Source organism: Lathamus discolor, chromosome 12 (assembly GCF_037157495.1).
Source record: "Lathamus discolor isolate bLatDis1 chromosome 12, bLatDis1.hap1, whole genome shotgun sequence".
NCBI classification, from domain to species: Eukaryota; Metazoa; Chordata; class Aves; order Psittaciformes; family Psittacidae; genus Lathamus; species Lathamus discolor.
The window spans coordinates 486700-507631 of record NC_088895.1 but is presented as its reverse complement, the minus strand read 5'-3'; the positions used below and the strand labels follow the sequence as shown (position 1 = coordinate 507631).

Genomic DNA, 20932 nt, shown 5'->3' with positions numbered 1-20932 from the left:
CAGAGCAGCTTAGAGCTGCCCTTTTGAGGTCACATCTGTGACGTGTGGCCCTCCGAGCTCTGGACGTTGCAGCACCAGGTCAGGGACCTGCTCCGCCCCATGTCCTGCCCCTAGTGCACATCAGCACATGTCCCCAAAGAAGACCAGTAGCCCTGGGCCATAGAATCATAGAATCCCAGACTGGTTTTGGTTGGAAGGGACCTTAAAGCTCATCCAGTTCCACCCCCCTGCCATGGGCAGGAGAACCTTCCACTAGAGCAGCTTGTTCCAAGGGCTTCCTTATACCTTCCTTATACCTAACCTGAATTTCCCCTGTTTCAGCTTACAACTTCCTTGTACCTAACCTGAATTTCCCCTGTTTCAGTTTGATCCCATCACCACTTGTCGTATCCCTGCAGTCCCTAATGAAGAGTCCCTTTCCAGCATCCTTGTAGCCCCCTTCAGACACTGGAAGGCTGCAGGTGGAATCTGCTCAACTGTGGACCTCCATGGGCTGCAGGGCACAGCCTGCCTCACCATAGGCTGCACCATGGACTACGGGGGAATCTCTGCTCTGGCACATGGAGCAGCTCCTCACATCCTGCACTGACCATGGTGTCTGCCATGCTGCTGCGCTCACATTTTCTCACTCCTCTCTCTGGCTGCAATTGCACAAGGGGTTTGCCCTCCTTCAATACATTATCCCAGAGGTGTTGCCACCATCACTAATGGGATCAGTCTTGGCCAGCAGCAGGTCTGTCTAAGAGCTGGCTGGCGTCAGCTCCACCAAACACAGCTTCTGGCAGCTTCCCACAGCGACCACCCCTGTAGACCACCCACTACCATAACCTTCCCATGCACACCCAGTACACAGATGGAGGGATGAAAGGATGGAAGGATGAAAGGACAGAGGGAGGGAGGGATGGAGGGATGGAGGGATGGGTGGACAGACTGACTCTGGCAGAGCAGTTGTATCGTTTTGGGCACACATCCTCCTGGTGATGACTAATCTTTGACCCATCTCTATTGCGTTCCCACCCCATGACCCTCAGGGCTGTCAGACCTCAGTGTGCCCATGCTCAGCCCTGGCAGTTCCCATCACTCCCCTGGCAGGAGGAGGCTCTGTTTTCCTGCAGGATTTCTGCATGGACCATCTGTCCCGCACCAGGGCTGGGCACGTTCCCTCCCTGTCTGCTGCTTCTCTCAGGAACAGAAGTTAGTGAAGATTTATCATAGCACTAAACTTCCAATTGAGCACATTTGAAAGAAGAACAATTTATTCATCAAAAATATAGCTTCATTTTATCTGCAATTATTCTCAAGTTAAGGCCTCATTCAGCAAGCATTTGGCGGAATAAACAGCAACTTTTTATATCTAAACCATCTCATTTTGACATTCCATCACAAGGAACCAATGCAGGAGGACACAGCCTTACCCAGACAGCATTTGGAATGTTCCCTGGCCATTCTTCCCTTTCCAGAGTGCTGGGACTGGGGAGGTGGATGCAGGCAGCTCTTCCAGTCATGCAGCTGAGCAGTATGGAAGGACCAGCAGGGCATCATGTGGGGCACAGCTATCACTGACAGCATCGTTCACTGGGTTTGACAGTAAAAGAAATAGAGCATCCCGAAACAAGACAGTATCTGCACAAACACAAACTTAACAAACCTGTGGGGATGCTCCACCAGCAGCAACAGCCCCTGGAGGGGGGGGGGGGAGGGGGCATCCTGGAGGGAAAAGACATCCAGGACTGAGGGAAGTTACTAAAAGAGAGTCTATCAGGTTCACAGCAGCTAAACATTCCTGGTGCAGGGGAAGCACAGGACAACAGTAAAAGGCCAATATTGCTGCATCAGGAGCACTTTAGTGTCCTGAAAATCAAAAGAAATCCTGTAAACATGGGAATGAGGGTCTAAGGATGGGTGTAAAGGGAAAGCTCAAGCGCATGGGGGTTGATTGAGAAAGGCTGAGGAGCCAAGTGAGTTATAGCCAGTGAGGAACATAAAAAACCAACAGAAGTTCCTGGAAGTGTAATGGAGAGAAAAGAGAGGCAGCACTCGTGTCTTGCGATGGAGAGAAGCAGCAAAGAGGTCAAATAGAGAAGGAACCAGTGCTTTCCACACCATGGTTTTCACAGCATAAGGCTGTAACCAGTATCTAGAACTATTTCATTACCAAGGGGGTAGGAGATGAGGTCAATGTCAGGAAGGAAGTAGTTACAGGATGCCAAGATCAAGGTATACAAATAGTCAGGGGTCAAGAAAAGCTACCCTGAGAAATGTAAGCAGTATGGGAACAGTGAGCAGCAGCTTGTGACAGATTCTGAAAGCTCAGGAGGTCCCAGAGAAGTGCAGAAGTGTCTGTAAGGGAGAACCAGGAAGCTGGAGACGTTGGGGAGTTCCAGATCAGCAGCTCCTCAGTACTCTGGGAACAAATTATTGAAGGATGCATTTGTAAACACCAAGAGGACAATAATGGGATAAAAGCAGAGTAAAAACCTGCCAGCACCGTTTACCAGAACAAATCATGTCAGGGTCATCTGGTTTCCCTCCTCACCAGGGTAATTGGTGTAGTGGAGGAAGCGGCAGCAGTGCATGGATATATCTTGGGCAAAGCCCCCCATGCTCCTCTAGAAGGTGCTCCTGTTCACTCCCATAAACAAGGTAGGGAAATACAACCTGAGTGAAAGCTCAGGAGATGGGTACAAGTGGGAGCTCAAAGCCAACACCACAGGCTTGGAGCAGGCTGGGGGGCTCCAAGGGTCCATCTCGGGCTGGAGGGATGCCTCTTATCTCCTCGGGGCTGAGCAGGGGACAGCAGGGCTAGTGGGCACATCAAATATGGGGTGACACCTGGGGGATCCACAAAGCACCAGGGATGGGGTTTGGAGCACCCTGGTCTAGTGGAAGGTGTCCCTGCCCGTGGCAGGGGGCTGGAACTGGAAGTTTTAAGGTCCCTCCGAGCCCGAACCAGTCTGGGATTCTATGATTCACTGGATATTTCAGGTGTTTGATCCACCTCTGCTTCCTTGTTTCCCCCAGGACCAGAGAAAATTCCCCATTCTCTGAATGAAATATCACAGAAAACCAAAATGACACAACTTTAGAGCTCAGCACTCTGCATAGAATCGTAGAATCAGAGAACGATACGGGTTGGAAGGTACCGTAAAGCTCATCTAGTCCCATGCAGCCCGTCTGCCTGAGGAGCGCTGCCGGTTTGGACAGGAGGAAGGTGCAATGCTGTGGTGTTTCTTTGGAGAGGAGATTAAAAACAAGGAAGAGCTTTTATTTTTAGCAGCTTTAGCAGCCAAATTGCTGTCAGGACGCCTGTGCTGAGCTGAGCACCAGCACTGCTGGCCACTGCCAGTGAGAGCTTTCTTACCGAGCGAATGTCATGACAAAAGCAGGTTTATCCCAGCCCCTTCCCGAGAAAAATGTCAAACTTTGGACCATTTGTGTATTGTTTATCGTCTGGTTTGGGACTGCGATCCAGGAATGGGGGAAGAAATGTGGCACCAGGCCCCAACTGTTGTCTCTGTGGGAACATTCTGTGTTTGCTGTTGATGCCCTCTGGTGATGCTGAGCAGCAAAAAGGAGGTCTGGGAGATGAGTTCTTCTCATCCATCTCCCACCACCCCCAGCCTGGCCCTTCATTGCTGTCCATCCTCTGCAATCAGAGATGCTTCCAAGAGAAACAGGAACAAGTGAGGACTGTCTTTTGGGCACACAGCATGTGCTGAGGCTTTGCTGAGCCCGTCCTTGACACCGACTCCCAGGCACATCACAGGGAGAATTTATTACTTCAGATCCCTCATAAATGCCAAGTCAGTGTGTGATAGATGGGCTGGAGCTCATCTCAGGATGCTCTCCGCAGCAACTCCAGCCACTCTCCCTTGGAGCAGCAATAAAATGCCATTGATAGGATGGACAAGCCCTTGAGCAAGCTGCTCTAGTGGAAGGTGTCCCCGCCGGTGGAAGGGGTTGGAACTGGATGAGCTTTAATGTCCTTCCCAACACAAACGAGGCTGGGATTCAAAGGAGAGCTTCAGGGTGTCCCAGAAGCGGAGCTGGGGATGGAGACAACCCAGACAAAGCGAACACAAAGCAGGACAAGCGCCTCCTAGGCTGCCTGAGCTTGGGCCCACGGCAGCACAGCCACTCCAAGGCTGCTGCGGGCTGACACTTTGGTGAGACACCCCGCTCTGCCCTGCCCTGTACCGGGAGGTGCGGCGGGGGCACCGGGGGCTGTGCGGGGCCGTGACCAGAGCAGGGGATACTGCGGGAACCGAGCAGCGCTCACGCACACCGCAGCCCGGTACCGGCACCACCGGCACCACCGGCGGCACCGGCACTGGTGGAGCCGCAGCGACGCCCAGCGGCAGCAAGACGCTATCGCCTCCTCATCTTCCTCCATGCCCATGTCAAGCGCAGACCATCCCCGGCCCCATCCCTGGCAGTGCTCAAGGCCAGGTTGGACACAGGGGCTTGGAGCAAGCTGCTCCAGTGGAAGGGGTCCCTGCCCGTGGCAGGGGTTGGAACTGGAGGAGCTTTAAAGTCCCTTCCAACACAGACCAGCCTGGGATTCCATGTGACCTGAGGAGCAGCAGGAACACCTATGGACCATCCCACCCACAGGTGGTTGCATCACCTCTGCTCCCTGACATGGGTGCGTTAACCTCCTGAGCGATGGGCAGCTCTGACCAGCCCCTTCCTGACTGCACAAGGGTTCTGGTGCATGCCCTGGAGCACAGAATTATAGAATATCAGCTTGGAAGGGACCTCAAGGATCATCTGATCCAACTTTTCTTGTAAAACCATGACTTAGACCAGATGTCCCAGCACCCTCTCTAGCCAATCTTGAAAAGGCTGGGAAAAAAAGGAGTAGAGGGGCCCCTTACTAGTGTTATAGAATCATAGAATCAATCAGGTTGGAAAAGACCTTTAAAATCATCAAGTCCAACCATGCCTCAGCACTGCCAAGGCCACCACTAACCCATGCCACCACATCCCATCAGCTGGGAGGAAGGTGGAGGTTGGTGAGCTGTCCTTGGAGGCACACACCTCCAACACCTCCTGCTGTCCCTGCCCAGGGCTGCCCCTTTGCTCCCACCCCTCTCTCAGGGGGCCATGGCCATGCTCTGTGGGGATGCAGAGCTCAGCAGCCCCTTCCCTTCACCCAGCCCCTGCCTCCGCCTCCAAGTGCTCCTCTCCCTCGAGGCTCCTCTCCCTCACTGATTTCCCAGGAATGCTGGCCAGGCACGAGGTGTTTAATCCTTTACAAAGGGCTGAAGCCGCGCTGGCTCTGTGCGGCACTCTGGCATCCCAGCTTCATGAACAACCACTGCTGAGGCAGCCAGCTCGGAGAAAAGGCTTTTTGTGCCTGTTCCCGGACCTCATTTGCACAGAAACCTTTCAGCACAATCATTCCTCAGCTCTAAGTGCAGCAAAACTCTTCCAGGCATTCACTGCCCTTCCCTTTCCACCAGGCACACTCGTGGACATCTCAGATGAGCCACTTCTAGTTGCAGATGGAAAACCAGGACGACCTTCTGCAAAAGAAACAATTACCCAATGTGGGAACACTGATGGGGTTTTCTCTGCCCGGGATATTTCCCAGGTGCCATTTCAGAGGCAGCCTTTTTTATTACGCTGAGCTAGGTACCAGCTGAGGGTCTGCACTGCTCCCCAGTCCCTGCCTGCTTGCTGCCGGGGGAGAGATGTCCCTCCCAACATGCTGGCCTGAGGTGGAAGCACTTTGGTGCTGGACATGAGTCAGGCACATGATCAGCATGAGAAACACCCGGCACAGGAGGATCTGAATCAGCATTCTCCAGTGAAACTGCAGAGGATGGGTGCTGGGAGTGGGGCACGCAGCTTGGCAGGGGTTGCTGCAGGGCAGAGCTATGGACGGCGAGGATCCAGCCCTGGTCCCAAGGATGGGGCAGGATTGGCCTTTCCTGAGCACTGGGCTGGAGGAAGATGAGAGAGAGGAAGGTTCTGCAGAGGGGTCTGAACAGGCTGGATCCATGGGCTGTGCCATTGGGATGAGGTTCAACAGGCAAAGTGCCAGGTCCAGCATTTGAGCCACAACAACTCCCTGCAACGCTCCAGGCATGGGAAAGAGTGGCTGGAAACTGCTCATGGAGAAGGACCTGGGGGTGCTGATTGATGGAGTTGAGCACAAGCAGCTTGTGCCCAGACAGCCAAGAAGTCCCCAGCATCCTGGCCTGGATCAGCACCAGTGCAGCAGCAGGGCCAGGGCAGGGACTGTGGCCCTGCACTGGGCACTGGTGAGGCCGCACCTCGAATCCTGTGTTCAGCTCTGGGCCCCTCACTGCAAGAGAGACATCGAGGGGCTGGAGCGGGGCCAGAGAAGGGAATGGAGCTGGTGCAGGGCCTGGAGCCCAAGTGTGATGGGGAATGGCTGAGGGACCGGGGGGGTTCAGTCTGGAGAAGCGAAGGCTCAGGGGGGACCTTATCGGTCCCTACAAGTGCCTGATAGGAGGATGGAGCCTGAGACTTCGTGCACATAACCTTGTTGCAGCAAGGAGCTGAAGCAGAATCATTTTGCTCTCAGTAGCATGAAAGAGTTAATGCAGCACACGGAATATGTTGAAAGAAATAGATGCTTTCCCATAGCGGGCTTGTCACACAGTTCTGTGAGGGGTCAATGCCACTAGCTGGCTCTAGCCATGGGAGGATGGGACATCTCGAAAGGAAACCTTTCAAATGAGTTCAGGGAACCTCCATGTTTTCACTGCTAATTACAGCAATGCCAGTGCTGGGCATGGAGGAAAAAAACATTTACTGTAACTATTCATGTGCTGCTGACCCTGAAGTAGCTGTTGCTCACCCAGACAGGGACTGACGTTCAGTGGTTGCCGTTTGCTGGCCTGGGTGTTGATTCGGGACAGGTAAGTTTCACATCACAACTGCTGGAGGTGCTCAAAGCTTCGGGCTCTTCCTCCGCCCCGCTCAGTACATGGTTTCCCACCCCAGCAAAGCTCGCAGGTTGCTGCCTGGCGCTGCTTCTGCCTGCGCTGAGCATCCTCAGGCACAAGGTGTCACTGAGGAGCTGGGCTCGGGCCCCTTTTGGGGACCCTATGGTCCTCCAGCAGTCAGGAGCCCCTTATCCCTGCAGGGTTGGCCCCAGTACTCACTTCGGGCCCCTTCAGTGGGATGGGGACCACTTCAGGTTCCCCCTCGGAACCTCCATAGCACTCCCTGGGGCTCCTCAAGGGCACGGGTCTCTCTTTGCCCCCCCCCAGTCCCCCCCAAGGGCATGGGGCTTCCTTCAGCCCCACCCAGGGCACCCTGGGGTCCCCTCCTGCCCCTCTGTGCCCTGCTCGGGAGGGATGGAGCTGACCGAGGGGATGAGGAACCGGGCGCGCGGGGCCGCGCGGTCCCGGTGCCGGGCGGCGGGGCGGGGCGGGGCGGGGCGGGGCTGGCGCTACTTAAGGCTGTGGCGCGGGGCGGGCGGGCCCGCCGTGCCCATGGCTCCGCCGCTCCGCGCCCGGGCGCTCTGCGCTGCCGCCCGCCTGCGCGTGCCCCGCCGCCCGCGCTCCGCACCTGCCGCCGCGCCCCGCGGAGCCGCTCCGCTGCCGACTGCGGGCAGCGGGACCCGGCGGGAGCTGCCGCTGCCGCCTCCCCCGCCGTGGGGCGCGGGGCGGGACCCGCCGCCTGCCGTGGATTTCGGGGACACGCGGGAGGCGTTCCGCAGCAAGAGCAGCGCCGAGCTGCTGCGCGGGCTCGTGGTGCTGGGGCTCTGCGCCGTGGGGCCGCTGGTGGAGCACAACCGGGAGGTGAGTGGCTGGCGCTGGTCCCCGGACACGCGGGGCGGAGGGAGACTGCCGGCCCTGGACCGGCGGAGAGGGTGCCGGTCCCGGAACGTCCCCGGAGGGAGAGTGCACGCTCCGGGATGTCTCGGGCCCGGAGAGTTCTCGTCCTCGGGGTTGCGCGCTCCGGGAGGTGCTGGTCCCGGGGGGCTGTCGGTGCGGGGCTCTCCCGGTCGCTGATCTGCCGTTGCTCCGCAGCTGCTGCGGCTGTGCCAGCGGGTGCTAGGGCGGGCGCTGTTCGAGCGGCTGATGAAGATGACCTTCTACGGGCAGTTCGTGGGCGGGGAGGACCAGGAGGCCATCAAGCCGCTCATCCGGCGGAACCAGGCGTTCGGCGTGGGCGCCGTGCTGGACTACAGCGTGGAGGAGGACCTGAGCGCAGAGGAGGCCGAGCGCCAGGAGCTGGAGTGAGCGAGCGCGGGGACCCGGGAGGAGGCGGTGGCGGGACAGCGCGCGCGGGGCGCGGGACTTGGCCGAGCCGCTATTGGCTGCACCCGCCCATCCCCCCCGCTCCTATTGGCTGCGGGATGCTGTGCGTCACGGCCACGCCGCCCGGGGCGAGCTCCCCACCGCCAGCACCCCCCGGGTGCCGCCAACCGCCCCCCCAGCACCCTCCTGGGGTTCTGCCCCCCCCATTGCCCCTTCACTCCTGGGGTTCTGCCCCCCCCCATTGCCCCTTCATTCCTGGGGTTCTGCCCCCCCCCATTGCCCCTTCACTCCTGGGGTTCTGCCCCCCCCATTGCCCCTTCACTCCTGGGGTTCTGCCCCCCCCCATTGCCCCTTCACTCCTGGGGTTCTGCCCCCCCCCATTGCCCCTTCACTCCTGGGGTTCTGCCCCCCCCCATTGCCCCTTCACTCCTGGGGTTCTGCCCCCCCCCATTGCCCCTTCACTCCTGGGGTTCTGCCCCCCCCCATTGCCCCTTCACTCCTGGGGTTCTGCGCCCCCCATTGCCCCTTCACTCCTGGGTGCTGCCCCCCTATTGCCCATTCCCTCCTGGGTGCTGCCCTGCCGTGAATGCTTCCCCCCTGTGCACCCCAGGCAGCATTCCTGGCCTCCCACCCTCTGCCAAGGGCAGGCTCCAGCCCAAAGCCGTTGGCAGTTTTCCACACCTCGGGCTCCACTTGATGCAGCTCCACCCACGGGATGGCTGTGTCACGGTCACTGGGATGATGCAGCACTCCCTGGGCAAGGCTGCAGCAGTCCCGTGTCCCTGTGTGCAGCGGGGGCACCATCCGGCTGCCATACTCTTGTCACCCGTTAACAATACAGCACAAAGGCTTTTGGGGTGCCTGGCAAGTGGGGTTTGGGTCAGTGTGGGGGTGCAGATGCTGCTGTGTCTTCCCAGACACTGCTGGGAACCTTATCTCTGCTCCCCACCTGGGTGCTGCTTATCAGTGGCTCTCTTCTTGCCGCTGCTTGCCAGTAATCCCCATCTGTGTGAGCATCCTGCTTACCCATGGTGGGAGCAGTGCGCAGGCCGCTCGTGAGGGCAGCACTGGAGTGGGAGGTGCAGGGGATGCAGGGCTGCACCCATTCAGCCACTTCTTGCAGATTGTGCTTTGGGAGTTTAATACTTAAATGCTTCCAAATACATTGCTGCAGCCTGCGGGCGAGTCTTTGGAAGGTGACGAGCTGTGGTGTGTTCAGGAGCAACTGCTTCTTCCCCACAGATGTTGTCCATCACCATGGGGCTCAGCTGGTCGCAGTGAGCTGGTGCTGCCCTCCCTTGCCTGGCTGTGCCTATGGTTAATCACCAAGGGCATCTGCATCCTGCCCAGGGATGTCAGTGGTCTGGGAGGTGCTGGTCCTCCTCCTGGAGCAGGTTTGGGGGTTGCATGTGTGGGGCTCCTTGCCAGGTGAGCTTTGCCTGTGCTGTGTGGATCATTCCCACCCTTGGTGGGAATTGGACCCCATTCCCTCTGATGCTGCCCTGCCTAAGCCCCAGTAGGGGTTACTCCAACAGATGGTCAGTAAGGAATGAAAAATGCTGTCCTGGAGATCGTCCAGAGATGTCATGGAGAAGGGATGAGCAGTGGGTGGCATTGGAAAGGCTGTTGGACCTTGGCCCATGCCAAGCATCACTCTGGGTCCTGCTTGGCTGTGTTCAGGGGCAACACCCCAAACTCTGTCAGTGCTGCTGAGCTGGGCTGTGGGAGGCTGAGAAGGATGCGCAGCCCCAGTTCATGGGTGCGGGGCTCTGGAGCTGCACCCTTCCCTCCTGCCAGCACTTGGGGTTTCACTCTGTGGCAGAGGCAGAAACCAGATGCAGCCAGCAGGCTTTTTGGCCTCCTGGTGCTGTCTGCTGTTGTTTCCAGCAGGCAGAGCCATGCTGCGTTTCCCAGCTCTTGTGGAGCAAGCTGGAGATGGCAGCAGGGAAATGCCCTTCTCCTGCCCCCAGCACTGGCAGGTGCCCTGAGTGGCTCTGCCATGCAGTGTGTGGACTTTGCTCCCTCTAGAGAGTTCTTGTGTGGAGAGCTGATATCTGTCCCATGGGATTACAATCCTGCCTGGCAACCAGCCTCCTGGAGCTGACACCTCCCCTCCTTGTGCTCCCAGCACTGCTGTCATCTGTGCCCAAGCACACTCATGTGTGTGCTGTGGGTCCCCAGGATCACAGGGTGGTTTCTGCTTAGTCTGAAGCTGTGCAAGGAGGTTCTCGGCTGGTGCATGCTGGCAGCTCATGCATGGACAGGCTTGAAGCACTCTTCTGCCAAGAGCTTTGCTTCATTCCTAGCTGCACAGTTTCACCCATAGCCCCAGCCTGGGCTTCATGTGACCAGGGGGTTTTCCTTGGATGTGGTAATTGAGGGACAACTTCTCCCTGGTGTGCCCTCATCTGCTTTGCCAGACCGGTTTGCTGATGAGCAAAGCAAATGCACTGTTCTCATGGCACCCATGGGTGAAATGGACTATTCCTGCTTAGTTCTGACAGAAGGATCTTTGTGCTTCTCCTGAGACTCTTTATTGGCGCCTGATCAGAAACTTCCCAACAGCTGCATTCTGCTGTGTCAGCTGGATCACGCCCCCCCCCCCCCCCCCCCCGCAACCCCATGGGCTGCATCAAGTCTTCATCACCTGCTTTACAGCACTTGCTTTGTGCATGGTTTGGGTGACTGTGAACTCCTGGGTCCTGAATGTGGCTCCTTCCTGGTCACAGCCTGCCAGGAGCATTTGGGCAGTGCCTGGAGATGTGCCTGCTCTCAGTGTGCAGGAGGGACGGGCAGGTATGAGCTGGGTTATGTGGCACTTGGCTAGTGCAGGAATAGCTTTGTTGGCCAAGACTAACACTGCAAAGAAAGCAGATGATCTCAAGGAATAGCTGTTTCTGCAGCTGGAAGGAGCTTCCTTCATTCTGCTTGATGCAGAACAATAAAGCAAGCACCATGGCACTGCCTCGAATGCCCCCTTCGGGGAGCAAGGGCTCCATGCAGTCATGCCGCAGGAATGCTGCTGGAAAGGGTGTGTTTGGCTTCAGGAGCAGAAACCACTTCAAATTCAAGGGTGATGTTTGCTGATCCTGTGGCCAGCGTTCACCCCGGCTAGGCCAGAGGAGGTTTTACTCACTGCAGCTTGTCCGCAGCATCTTGGATGCTGCACACAAGGTGTGCTTTGGGGTTCACAGCTGCTGTGCTGCAGATGGGACCTGCCTGCAGGACCCATCTCTCTTGGCATGTTCTCAGTCACAGCAGTGTGTCCAGCTGAAGCCTTCCCCTGTGCCATGCTGCTGGCTTCACAGGGACCCTCCATCCCTCTGCTCTGCTCTCATGAGGCCCCATGTATAGCACTGGGTGCAGCTCTGGTGTCCTCAACATAAGAAGGACATGGAGCTGTTGGAGTGTACAGAGAAGGCCAGGATGATCAGGGGCTGGAGCACCTCCCATATGGAGGCAGGCTGAGAACATTAGGGCTGTTCAGCCTGGAGAAGAGAAGCTGCGTGGAGACCTCAGAGCAGCTTCCAGTGTCTGAGAGAGGCTACAAGGATGCTGGAGAGGGACTCTTCATCAGGAACTGTAGGGACAGGACAAGGGGTGATGGGTTCAGACTGAAACAGAGGAAGTTCAGGTTGGATCTAAGGCAGAAGCTCTTCCCTGAGGGTGCTGAGGCACTGGCACAAGGTGCCCAGAGAAGCTGTGGCTGCCCCATCCCTGGCAGTGCTCAAGGCCAGGTTGGACACAGGGGCTTGGAGCAAGCTGCTCCAGTGGAAGGGGTCCCTGCCCGTGGCAGGGGTTGGAGCTGGAGGAGCTTTAAGGTCTCTTCCAACCTAAACCATTCAATGATTCACATGGACTTCACTGTCTCTTCTTCCACCCTCTGTATTTGGGGGCAGAAAGCTTCTCGGCCTGTCTCCGGGGAGCAGAGCCTGCTGGACACGGTGCCTACTGCTCCCCACAAGCTCCAGCTGCTCCTGCCCCAGTTCACACCAGGCTTTGCTGCGCTTTGAGCGATGTGGGGATGTTCCTGGCTCCAGGGAGCAGAAGGAAAGGGCTTGTCTCCACTTGTTTATGCTTCCAGCAGCCCCTAATCCCTGTCACAGGGTTTCCATGTGGGAGAACACGTTCTGAGACCACGTCATGCGCCTCTGCTCTCTTGTGCAAGTCCTCTGGCTCCAGATGGGTGGCTTTGCTCGCTGTGTTCTTTCCCACTGTTGGGTATAAGCAGTTTTGGGACAGTGACTCCAAGGTAGAGATGTCTTGGAGGAGATGGCTCTGCTGTCACCCAGGGCTGCCGTCCAGGGGCTGGCAGTGCTCCTGGGTGAGACCCAGGGTCTGTGGGCTGGATGAGGGTGTCATCAAGAAGGCTTTGCCGCCTAAGGAGGATCTCATGACTTGGCCAATATCCCCCAGGCTGTCAGAGCCCTGTTATCGCTGTGGCAAAGAGCTTGGGCTTGAAATTACATCTGAGGTCAGCTGAAGTTGAAGCTGAGTCTGTGACTGGCTACTGCCAAGGCACAGAGGAGCATGGGGCAGCTGAGCTGAAGCACAGGATCCACAGCTTGATGGGCCCTGCATCAAGCTCCCTGCTCCTGGTCTGGATGCTGCTGCCTGCAAAGTGGGAGGTGTCAAGTTGAGTTTGGTGCCACTCAGTGAGTGGTTTGCTGGAGATGAGCCCTTGGCCCCACTGAGGCTGACCTTGTCCTTGCCACGGGATGGGCTGTTTGAGAGCAGCTCTGGACCCTGGGACAGAGCATCCTCCCTGTGCTGCCTCAGCGCCTCCAGGTAACACTTGCCTGGATGGTGAAACCCCCTTGCTTTCCACGAGTTTGTGGCATCTGATGGCATTTGTGCCATCTGACCTGGCAGTAGGGCTCAGGCTGAGCATCACTTGACCCATTGGTGATGGGATGGTGAGGGAAATGCAAGGTCCAGGGCAGCAGCTGGCGAGCCTCAGAGCTGCCCTGGCCACCAGTGTGGGGTTGCAGGGAGTTGCTAACCTGGTCCTTATCTTCCCTGTTTCTCTTCTTAGCTCCTGCACCTCTGCAGCGGAGAAGGAGATGGGAGGTGAGTGACCCAGCCTCTCTTGCTGATAGGAGATAGCCTGAAGGCCCAGCTGACAGGGCAGGGCATGAGTGGTGTGGGGGAAGGACCCAGCTCCTGCAGCCTCAAAACATGAGCTGGATGAGGAGCATCGTGGTCCTTGGCCAGATGAGCAGACGCTCATCCTGTGCTTGGGTAGCAGGGCAGGGCGGGTGCTCTGCAGCCTGCAGGGGCTCTGCCGAGGTCCAAGCCAGAGCCTCTCTCCCCAGCACCCACGGCAGAAGTCCCTGGGAGGTTCCAGGAGCTCGGTAGGGCTGTGGAGCCCATCTCCATCCTTTTCCCCTCCAGGAGCAGAGCAAAGGGAGAAGCAATACCGAGCCCATCCGGGATTTGGGGACCGCCGTGGTGGGGTCATCAGCGCCCGCACTTATTTCTATGCTGATGAAGCCAAGTGTGACCAGCACATGGAGACCTTCCTCCGCTGCATCGATGCCTCAAGTAAGTGCTCCACATGTCCTGAGGAGCCCTGCTGGCCCTGGGGACTGCAGGGACCCTGCAGCCTGCCGCCATACTGTGGTGCCCCAGCACCCTGCCTCGGGTCAGCTCTGCTGCTGTGACTCCATGCAGGTGGCAGCTCTGAGGACGGCTTCTCGGCCATAAAGCTGACAGCACTGGGCAGACCTCAGTTCCTGGTGAGTGCCAGGGCTCTGAGCAAGGTGATGTGGGGCAGAGCCAAGGCCATGGGTGATGCTTCTGTGGGGCAGGTACTTTGGGACACCAGGCTTGCTGCAGCGGCATCTCTACAGATAGCAGAGGGCAGTGGACATCAACAGACTGTCCCCCGTGTGCCCAAGACCACCCTGAAGACCCTGCCTCAGCTTTTGGGGACACAAGAAAATCTCGGAAGTGTAAAGTTCTGAGGGCATGGGGGTCCTGTACTGCTGGGCTTGGCACCTGCTTGGCCAAGGTGTGCTGCTGTAGGGTCAGGGTCTGCCTTCAGGGTATGGTCTGGCAAAGCTGTGGCAGGATGGGGTGCTCCAGGCCAGGTGCCTCAGCTCAGGCTCCCTCCACAGCTGCAGTTCTCAGAGGTGCTGGTCAAGTGGCGGAGGTTCTTCCATCAGATGGCTGCGGAGCAGGGCCAGGCCGGGCGGGCAGCGCTGGAAGTGCGGCTGGAGGCAGAGAAGCTGCGGGTGAGGCGGGTGTTGCCCGAGGGAGGTGGATGTGCTGCCGCAGAGACCTGCACCATCCCTGAGCCTGGAGCAGTAAGAACACTGCAGCCCCATGGCACTGATGTTCCTTCTGGTGGCAGGAGGCCCTGGCCAACCTCGGCATCGCGACCAAGGCAGAGACCCAGTGCTGGTTCACAGGCGAGAACCTGGGCATAAGTGGGTAAGCTGCCTGTGACCTGGGGACCCTGGGGGCCCTTGTCTCTGTTCCTCAGGCTGTGGTGCAGCAGCAAAGGGAGGTCTCCAAAGGGCAGCACTGGGCTCAGCGGCCAAGCATAGAGGAAGTCTGGGTGTAGGTGACAAGACAGGTCAGGGTGGCACCTCACTTGCTGGAGGGGTTGGGAGCTCGTAAAGACTTCCCTACCCCTGCAAGACACCAGCACGGAGCCAGCTCTCTGCTCCCAGCACCGTGGACCTACTGGACTGGAACAGCCTGATTGACAGCCGCACCAAGCTCTCCAAGCTGCTGCTTGTGCCCAACATGCAGGTGGGTGTCCATCAGTGGTACCCTGGAGCAGCCGCAGTGGGAGCAGGGTGCAGGTGCATGGGCTGGTGGCTGTGGTGCTGGCTGCTCTCTGTGCTAGCAGAGCCTGGTCACACCATTGACCCACTGTGTGCAGCCACCAATCTGGCAGGGTGGGTGCTGGGAGCTGGGGTGGCAGCAGCCCCTGGGGGCTGTTTCTGCCCCATGGGCAAGGCTGGATGCAGGCAGGGTGCCACAACCTGTTCTGCTTTCAGACTGGGCAGCTTGAGCCTCTGCTCTCGTGCTTCACTGAAGAGGAGGATCTGCAGATGAAGAGGATGCTGCAGCGGATGGATGTCCTTGCCAAGGTAAGGGGGAGCTGGGGTAGGGGAAGGTGGGCACAAGCCCTGACACAGAGGGAGTGACACAGAATCAGAATCCTTTGTGTTAGAAGGGACCTTAAAGCTCATCCAGCGCCAACCTCCTGTCATGGACAGGGACACCTTCCACTAGAGCAGATTGCTCCAAGCCCCATCTAACCTGGCCGCAGGTACCAGGTGCCCCCATGAACACATCCCACATGTCACTCACCCCCCCAGAGAGCCACCGAGATGGGCGTGAGGCTGATGGTGGACGCGGAGCAGAGCTACTTCCAGCCCGCCATCAGCCGCCTCACCCTGGAGATGCAGCGCCGCTTCAACAGGGACCGGGCCATCATCTTCAACACCTACCAGTGCTACCTGAAGGTAAGGTCCAGCTGCAGGCTGGGCAGGAAGGACCTGCCTCATGGAGACCTTTGGTTACTGAAGCCACGGTGATGCATAGCTCAGGGCTGGTTGCCTGCAGGCACAGGGCAGAGGTGGCACTGGTGCCATGACCTTGTGCCACCTCTTCCCCCTGGTCCCAGGAGGCTTATGACAACGTGACGGTGGACGTGGAGCTGTCGCGCCGGGAGGGCTGGCACTTTGGTACCAAGCTGGTTCGTGGTGCCTACATGGAGCAGGAGCGGGAGCGGGCAGCCCAGATCGGCTATGAGGATCCCATCAACCCCACCTATGAGAAGACCAACGAGATGTACCACAGGTAGGGGCAGCCCTAGCCATGGTCCTCCCACTCATCCCACCAGGTACAGGCTCCAGCGGCCTCACCATGAGCCCCTGTACTGCCTTGCAGGTGCCTGGACTATATCCTGGAGGAGATCAAGCACAGCCGGAAAGCCAGTGTGATGGTGGCATCTCACAATGAGGACACAGTGAAGTTCACCCTGCGCAGGTGACTGCTGGGCAGGCATGGCAGGGACTGGGGTCCAGCAGAGCTGTAGTGAGATGTTTTGTCAAGTCTCCTGTGCTCACCCAGTGGGATGCTGCCCCGTGTGCTCTGCTGTCTCTGCTGTTCCTCATGCCGGGGCTTGGCTTGCAGGATGATGGAGCTTGGCATCCACCCCTCGGAGAAGAAGGTGTACTTTGGGCAGCTGTTGGGCATGTGTGACCAGATCACCTTCCCCCTGGGTGAGTGCCGCAAGGGCACGGCAGTCGTGTTCCTGCCCCATGGAGTCACCCCTGGGGTCTGCAGGATGGACAGAGCCAGGATGTGCCTGTGAGAGCACCACTGACTGAGAACAGTGCCCTGTGGCCTCTATCATAGAATCAGAATGGTTGGGGTTGGAAGGGAGCTTCAAGCTCACCCAGCTCCAACCCCTGCCACGGGCAGGGACCCCTTCCACTGGAGCAGCTTGCTCCAAGCCCCTGTGTCCAACCTGGCCTTGAGCACTGCCAGGGATGGGGCAGCCACAGCTTCTCTGGGCACCCTGTGCCAGTGCCTCAGCACTCTCAGAGCTCAAGCACACACTGAAGCTGGGTCATTAAGGAGCTTCTCCTACCAGCACCCCCAAGTCCTTCTCAGGGTTGCTCCATCCAGTCTCCCTCAGCCTGCATCTGTGCTGGGGCTGGCCCTGACCCAGGGCAGGACCTTGCACTTGGCCTCATTGAACTCCATGAGGCTTGCACGTCCCATCTCTCCAGCTTGCCCCTTCTCTTTCCCAGCTGTGTGGAATGCTGTGACTCCTGCATGGGGTTTGGGCAGGATGTAGGTGGAGAATCACATCTGTCTTTTGGAGGTCCCATAAGACCATGATGGCTGTGCAGGGAGATTCCCACTTTGGTCTATGAGCAGAGATTGGGTTGTCTTGAGGCAGGGCAGAGGCTGGTCCTGGCAGGCACAAACCTCCCTTGTACCTTCTGGCTCTGATGGAGCTGCACACCAAGAACTGGGCAACCTCCTCTTGTGTGACCTTGTCCACTGCTGGGGCCAGGACCCAGGGACGCGCAAGGGTCCAGGTCAGGGAATGATCCCCCTGCCCGCACTGGTGGCCAGAGCAGAGCCCTGCACCCAGGGGAGCTGTGAGAGGCAGAGGGGCCATTGTCCAGCCTGGCCACGGCTCTGCCCCAGAGCTCCCATCGCCAGCGGGGTTTGGCTGCAGCCTCCTCTGCTCATGCTGCAAAAATGTGTTAACTTGATGTTTCTGGTTGAACGCTTCTTGCCTTGGCCCGGCCCCGGCTCCCAACATTCCCAGGGCTCCTGGTGACCTCGGCGCCTTTCCAAGCTCCCTGTGCTGAGCAGGCTTGGCCTCATCCGGCTGCTCCCAAGCTCCCCTCCCCAGTGCTGGACCACAGCCTTCAGCCGCTGCATCCCTCCCACCTGCATCCTTCGTTCATTGGCACAGCCCGAGGGGCACGGGAGGGAGGGGAGGTGAGGGGGGAGGCTTTAGGCTTCCTTCTCCCCTTCTTTCATCTTTATTTTTTCTCTTTTTTTCCTTCCTTCCCTCTTTTTTGGTTTTCTTGGTCCTTTCCAACCTCTCTCTCCTACAGGTCAGGCTGGCTTCCCTGTCTACAAGTATGTGCCCTATGGGCCGGTGCAGGAGGTGCTGCCCTACCTCTCCCGCCGTGCCCAGGAAAACAGGGGTTTCATGGAGCGGGCAAACCGGGAGCGGGACCTTCTCTGGAGGGAGGTCAAGCGGCGGCTCCTTGATGGCACCTTCTTTAGTTCCAGCCACTAACCCCAACTGTGCCTCCAGCCCAGCACCTCTTGTGCCTTCACCCATGACCACTACTGCCATTCCCCAGCCCAGTCCTGCTGCAGTTGCCCTCCCAGCACCCTTTTCCAGAGGAGGGGACATGTCCTTGTTGCTCTTTGAACTGAAACACCTCCTGGAGGTCACTACTGTAGGACTGCCCCAAGGGATGTCCCCCCTATCCCAGGGCCTTGATCTGGGCTGTCTCAGGGGCCGTGTTGTGTGAGCGCTGCCCTGGGGTTTCCCATAGCAGCACCAGGTTTGGCTGCCTGCTGCCTGCCCTGGGCTTGGGGACAAGCTGGTCTCCAGCCTTGGCCAGGGCTGGGGCTTGTTTTCTTCCAGCTCTGTAGAGGCAGTGCCACAGTGAACTGGGCAGGGGCACGCTTGGTCCTTGCTGCCTGACCCAGGGCAGCTGCTACCTGGCTGCTCCCCAGCTTTGCACAGCCCAGCCTACTGCGCTCAGCAGAGCCTGGGCTTGTCCAGTGGGGCAGGAGGAGCGGGGAGAGGCAGCCAGCCCCTGCCCTGCGCTGTCTGTGCTCCATCCCTGAGCCATCCCTACCCTGCTCACAGTCCGCAGCTCCAGTCCAGGGTCAGGTCTGTGTTGCAGGCAGGGGGGAGCACCCAGAGCTTGGAGCACAGCTCAGCTGTGCTGTACACTGGATTGGTGGAGAATGGTGATGATTAAATCGCAGCTGTTCTTGCTCTTCTCTTCTGTTCTTCACAAAATCCCAGCCTGGTTTGGGTTGGAAGGGATTTAAAGCTCCTCCAGCTCCAACCCCTGCCACGGGCAGGGACCCCTTCCACTGGAGCAGCTTGCTCCAAGCCCCTGTGTCCAACCTGACCTTGAGCACTGCCAGGGATGGGGCAGCCACCCCTGGAAGTTACTGGGAACCATCTGTCCCTGGGCTGTGCATCACTGCCCGGGGCCTGGAGGGGGGGTTTGTGCCTGCTCTCAGCCCCCTCCAGCTGCACACTTTGGCCAGGGCCAGGGCTTGAGGAATGGAGCCAGAGACAGGATCTACTGAGTGAGGCCAAACTTCCTGGGAATGAGAAGCTGTGGAGCTCTGCAATGGGCTTGGAGGGGACCAGGAGCCCTGGAGCATCCCCCAGGCTGCGGAGTGGGGATGGGAGCTGCGGGAGAGCCTCTCCCCACCCTGAACTCTGCTCCTGGGGCCATTCACACTGAGGCCACCACTGCCTCGAGCTAGGAGCAGCTTTCCCTGGGCTTGGCTGGAGCTCTGCAGGACCACAGGCAGCTCTGGGCTTCCCTGCCAGGCAGGCAGGGCAGCAGCTCAGTTCTTCCACTTCTGGTGAGCCACCCCCAAGCCAAGGGGGGGAGTTCAGGCTCTCCAGAGGTGCTCCTCTGCTGTTTCTCCAACTGGGACTCCCCTGACTTAAGAACAGGCTCAGGGGGCTGCCTCCCATTCACCTGTGCCACTGGCTGCCCTGCCACCCCACAACCTCCATGTTCCCAGCAGCCTTGATCCATGCTCAGCCACAAAAGAGCAACTGCCCTTTCTATATCTGGGTGCGCTGACCCAGCTGAACCCTCGCTGTACCCCAGCCTTTTCCCTCCCTGCTCGGTTTGAGCTCTTGCTGCTGGAAGCTGCTTTCTCCTTGTCCTGAAGGAAGAGGAGGTGTCAAGTGGTGGCAGCTCTGCCGGTAGCCCCACACTGAAGCACATGTGCTCGAAAGGCCTGAGGCCTTCAGAAGGGACTGCAGATGGTATGTAATGGATGACATCAACCACGCTCATGGGGCACTTTCAGTGTTGCTGCACTGCTGGACTGAGGAGAGTCACTGAGCAGGCTGGAGCTGCTGGGGGTGCCCCATGTGTCCCCCAGGTCCACAGATGTGTCCTTATGGTGGATTAACCAGTGACTGCTCTGAAGCTTTCCTGTCCCTGTTCAGGGTAAAGGTCCCTTGGTTTCACTATTGTGAGTACCACTTGGCTTCCACAGGACCCTTTGTGGGTCTCAGCAGGCTGAGCCCAGCACTGCCAGATGCATGGAGATGTCAGACACCAGGAGATGGACCCTGGGACAGCAGGGCACACAGAGCACAGAATCCCAGCCTTGTTTGGGTTGGGAGGGACCTTAAAGCTCATTCAGCTCCAGACCTCTCCCACGGGCAGGGACCCCTTCCACTGGAGCAGCTTGCTCCAAGCCCCTGTGTCCAACCTGGCCTTGAGCACTGCCAGGGATGGGGCAGCCACAGCTTCTCTGGGCACCCTGTGCCAGCGCCTCAGCACCCTCAGGGAAGAGCTTCTGCCCCAGAGCTCATCTCAGTCTCCCCTTTGGCAGGTTCAAGCCATTCCGCTTGTATTGCCCCTACAGGCCTTTGTCCAAAGCCCCTCTCCAGGTTTCCTGTAGCCCCTTTAGGCCCTGGAGCTGCTCTAAGGTCTCCCCGGAGCACAGCTGGAGCTGCCACATCCCAGGGCAGATGGATCCTGGGGTTGTTGGCTACCTGAGAGAGCCCAACCCCCGGGCACTTGGACACCAGGGCTGCCGGAACCCCGGGTCGGCTGGGTCCCGGTGCTGCCGCACTTCTAGGGCTGCCACATCGCAGGGGCTGCCGGACCCCGGGACCATCCCCACGCCGCGGCCGCGGGGACTCCCAGGAGCTATCGGATCCCCCGGCTGAGCTGGGCGCCAGAGCTCCGCATCCTTCCCTCGGGGATCCCTCCGCACATTCCTCGGCGCTGCCCACCCCGGGGGACCCGTGGGCCCGTCGGGGCGGCGCTGCCCGCGGTGGGGGACGCGGCCCCCGGAGCCTGGCCCGCCGTCACGGGAACCAATGCGGAATTTCCTGGCTGGCGGCGGGGTCTCTCCCGCTGCTGCCGGCGGGGGGGGCGGGAGGTGGCGGCGGCGGAGCGCTCGCTCTC

The 20932-nt window shown here is 58.9% G+C and overlaps 1 protein-coding gene across 4 annotated transcripts; it reads left to right on the top strand.

Annotated features, from left to right (window-relative positions):
- The first annotated feature begins 7534 nt into the window (after nt 1–7534).
- On the top strand, nt 7535–18750 carry PRODH (proline dehydrogenase 1). 4 transcript variants are annotated; one of them, XM_065692498.1, is made up of 15 exons: nt 7697–7781; nt 8013–8221; nt 13279–13313; nt 13638–13787; nt 13917–13981; nt 14363–14479; nt 14599–14678; nt 14921–15002; nt 15254–15346; nt 15578–15724; nt 15886–16061; nt 16152–16250; nt 16398–16486; nt 17551–17726; nt 17846–18750. In XM_065692498.1, exons 2-15 carry the CDS (start codon nt 8064–8066, stop codon nt 18272–18274), a joined length of 1896 nt encoding a protein of 631 aa, XP_065548570.1. In that variant the 5' UTR covers nt 7697–7781; nt 8013–8063; the 3' UTR covers nt 18275–18750. The 4 variants fall into 4 exon arrangements, with proteins under 4 accessions (XP_065548571.1, XP_065548570.1, XP_065548568.1 ...); XM_065692496.1 differs by having other exon boundaries at nt 16335–16486; XM_065692499.1 differs by lacking the exon at nt 17551–17726 and having other exon boundaries at nt 7535–7781; nt 17846–18126.
- The last annotated feature ends 2182 nt before the right edge of the window (nt 18751–20932 follow it).

Coding starts and splice junctions, on each gene's coding strand:
- PRODH (XM_065692496.1), top strand. CDS start 8,064: ATGAAGATGACCTTCTACGGGCAGTTCGTGGGCGGGGAGGACCAGGAG. Junction 15,725..15,885: donor CCTACCAGTGCTACCTGAAG/GTAAGGTCCAGC, acceptor CCCTGGTCCCAG/GAGGCTTATGACAACGTGAC. Junction 16,251..16,334: donor GTGAAGTTCACCCTGCGCAG/GTGACTGCTGGG, acceptor GTGCTCACCCAG/TGGGATGCTGCCCCGTGTGC.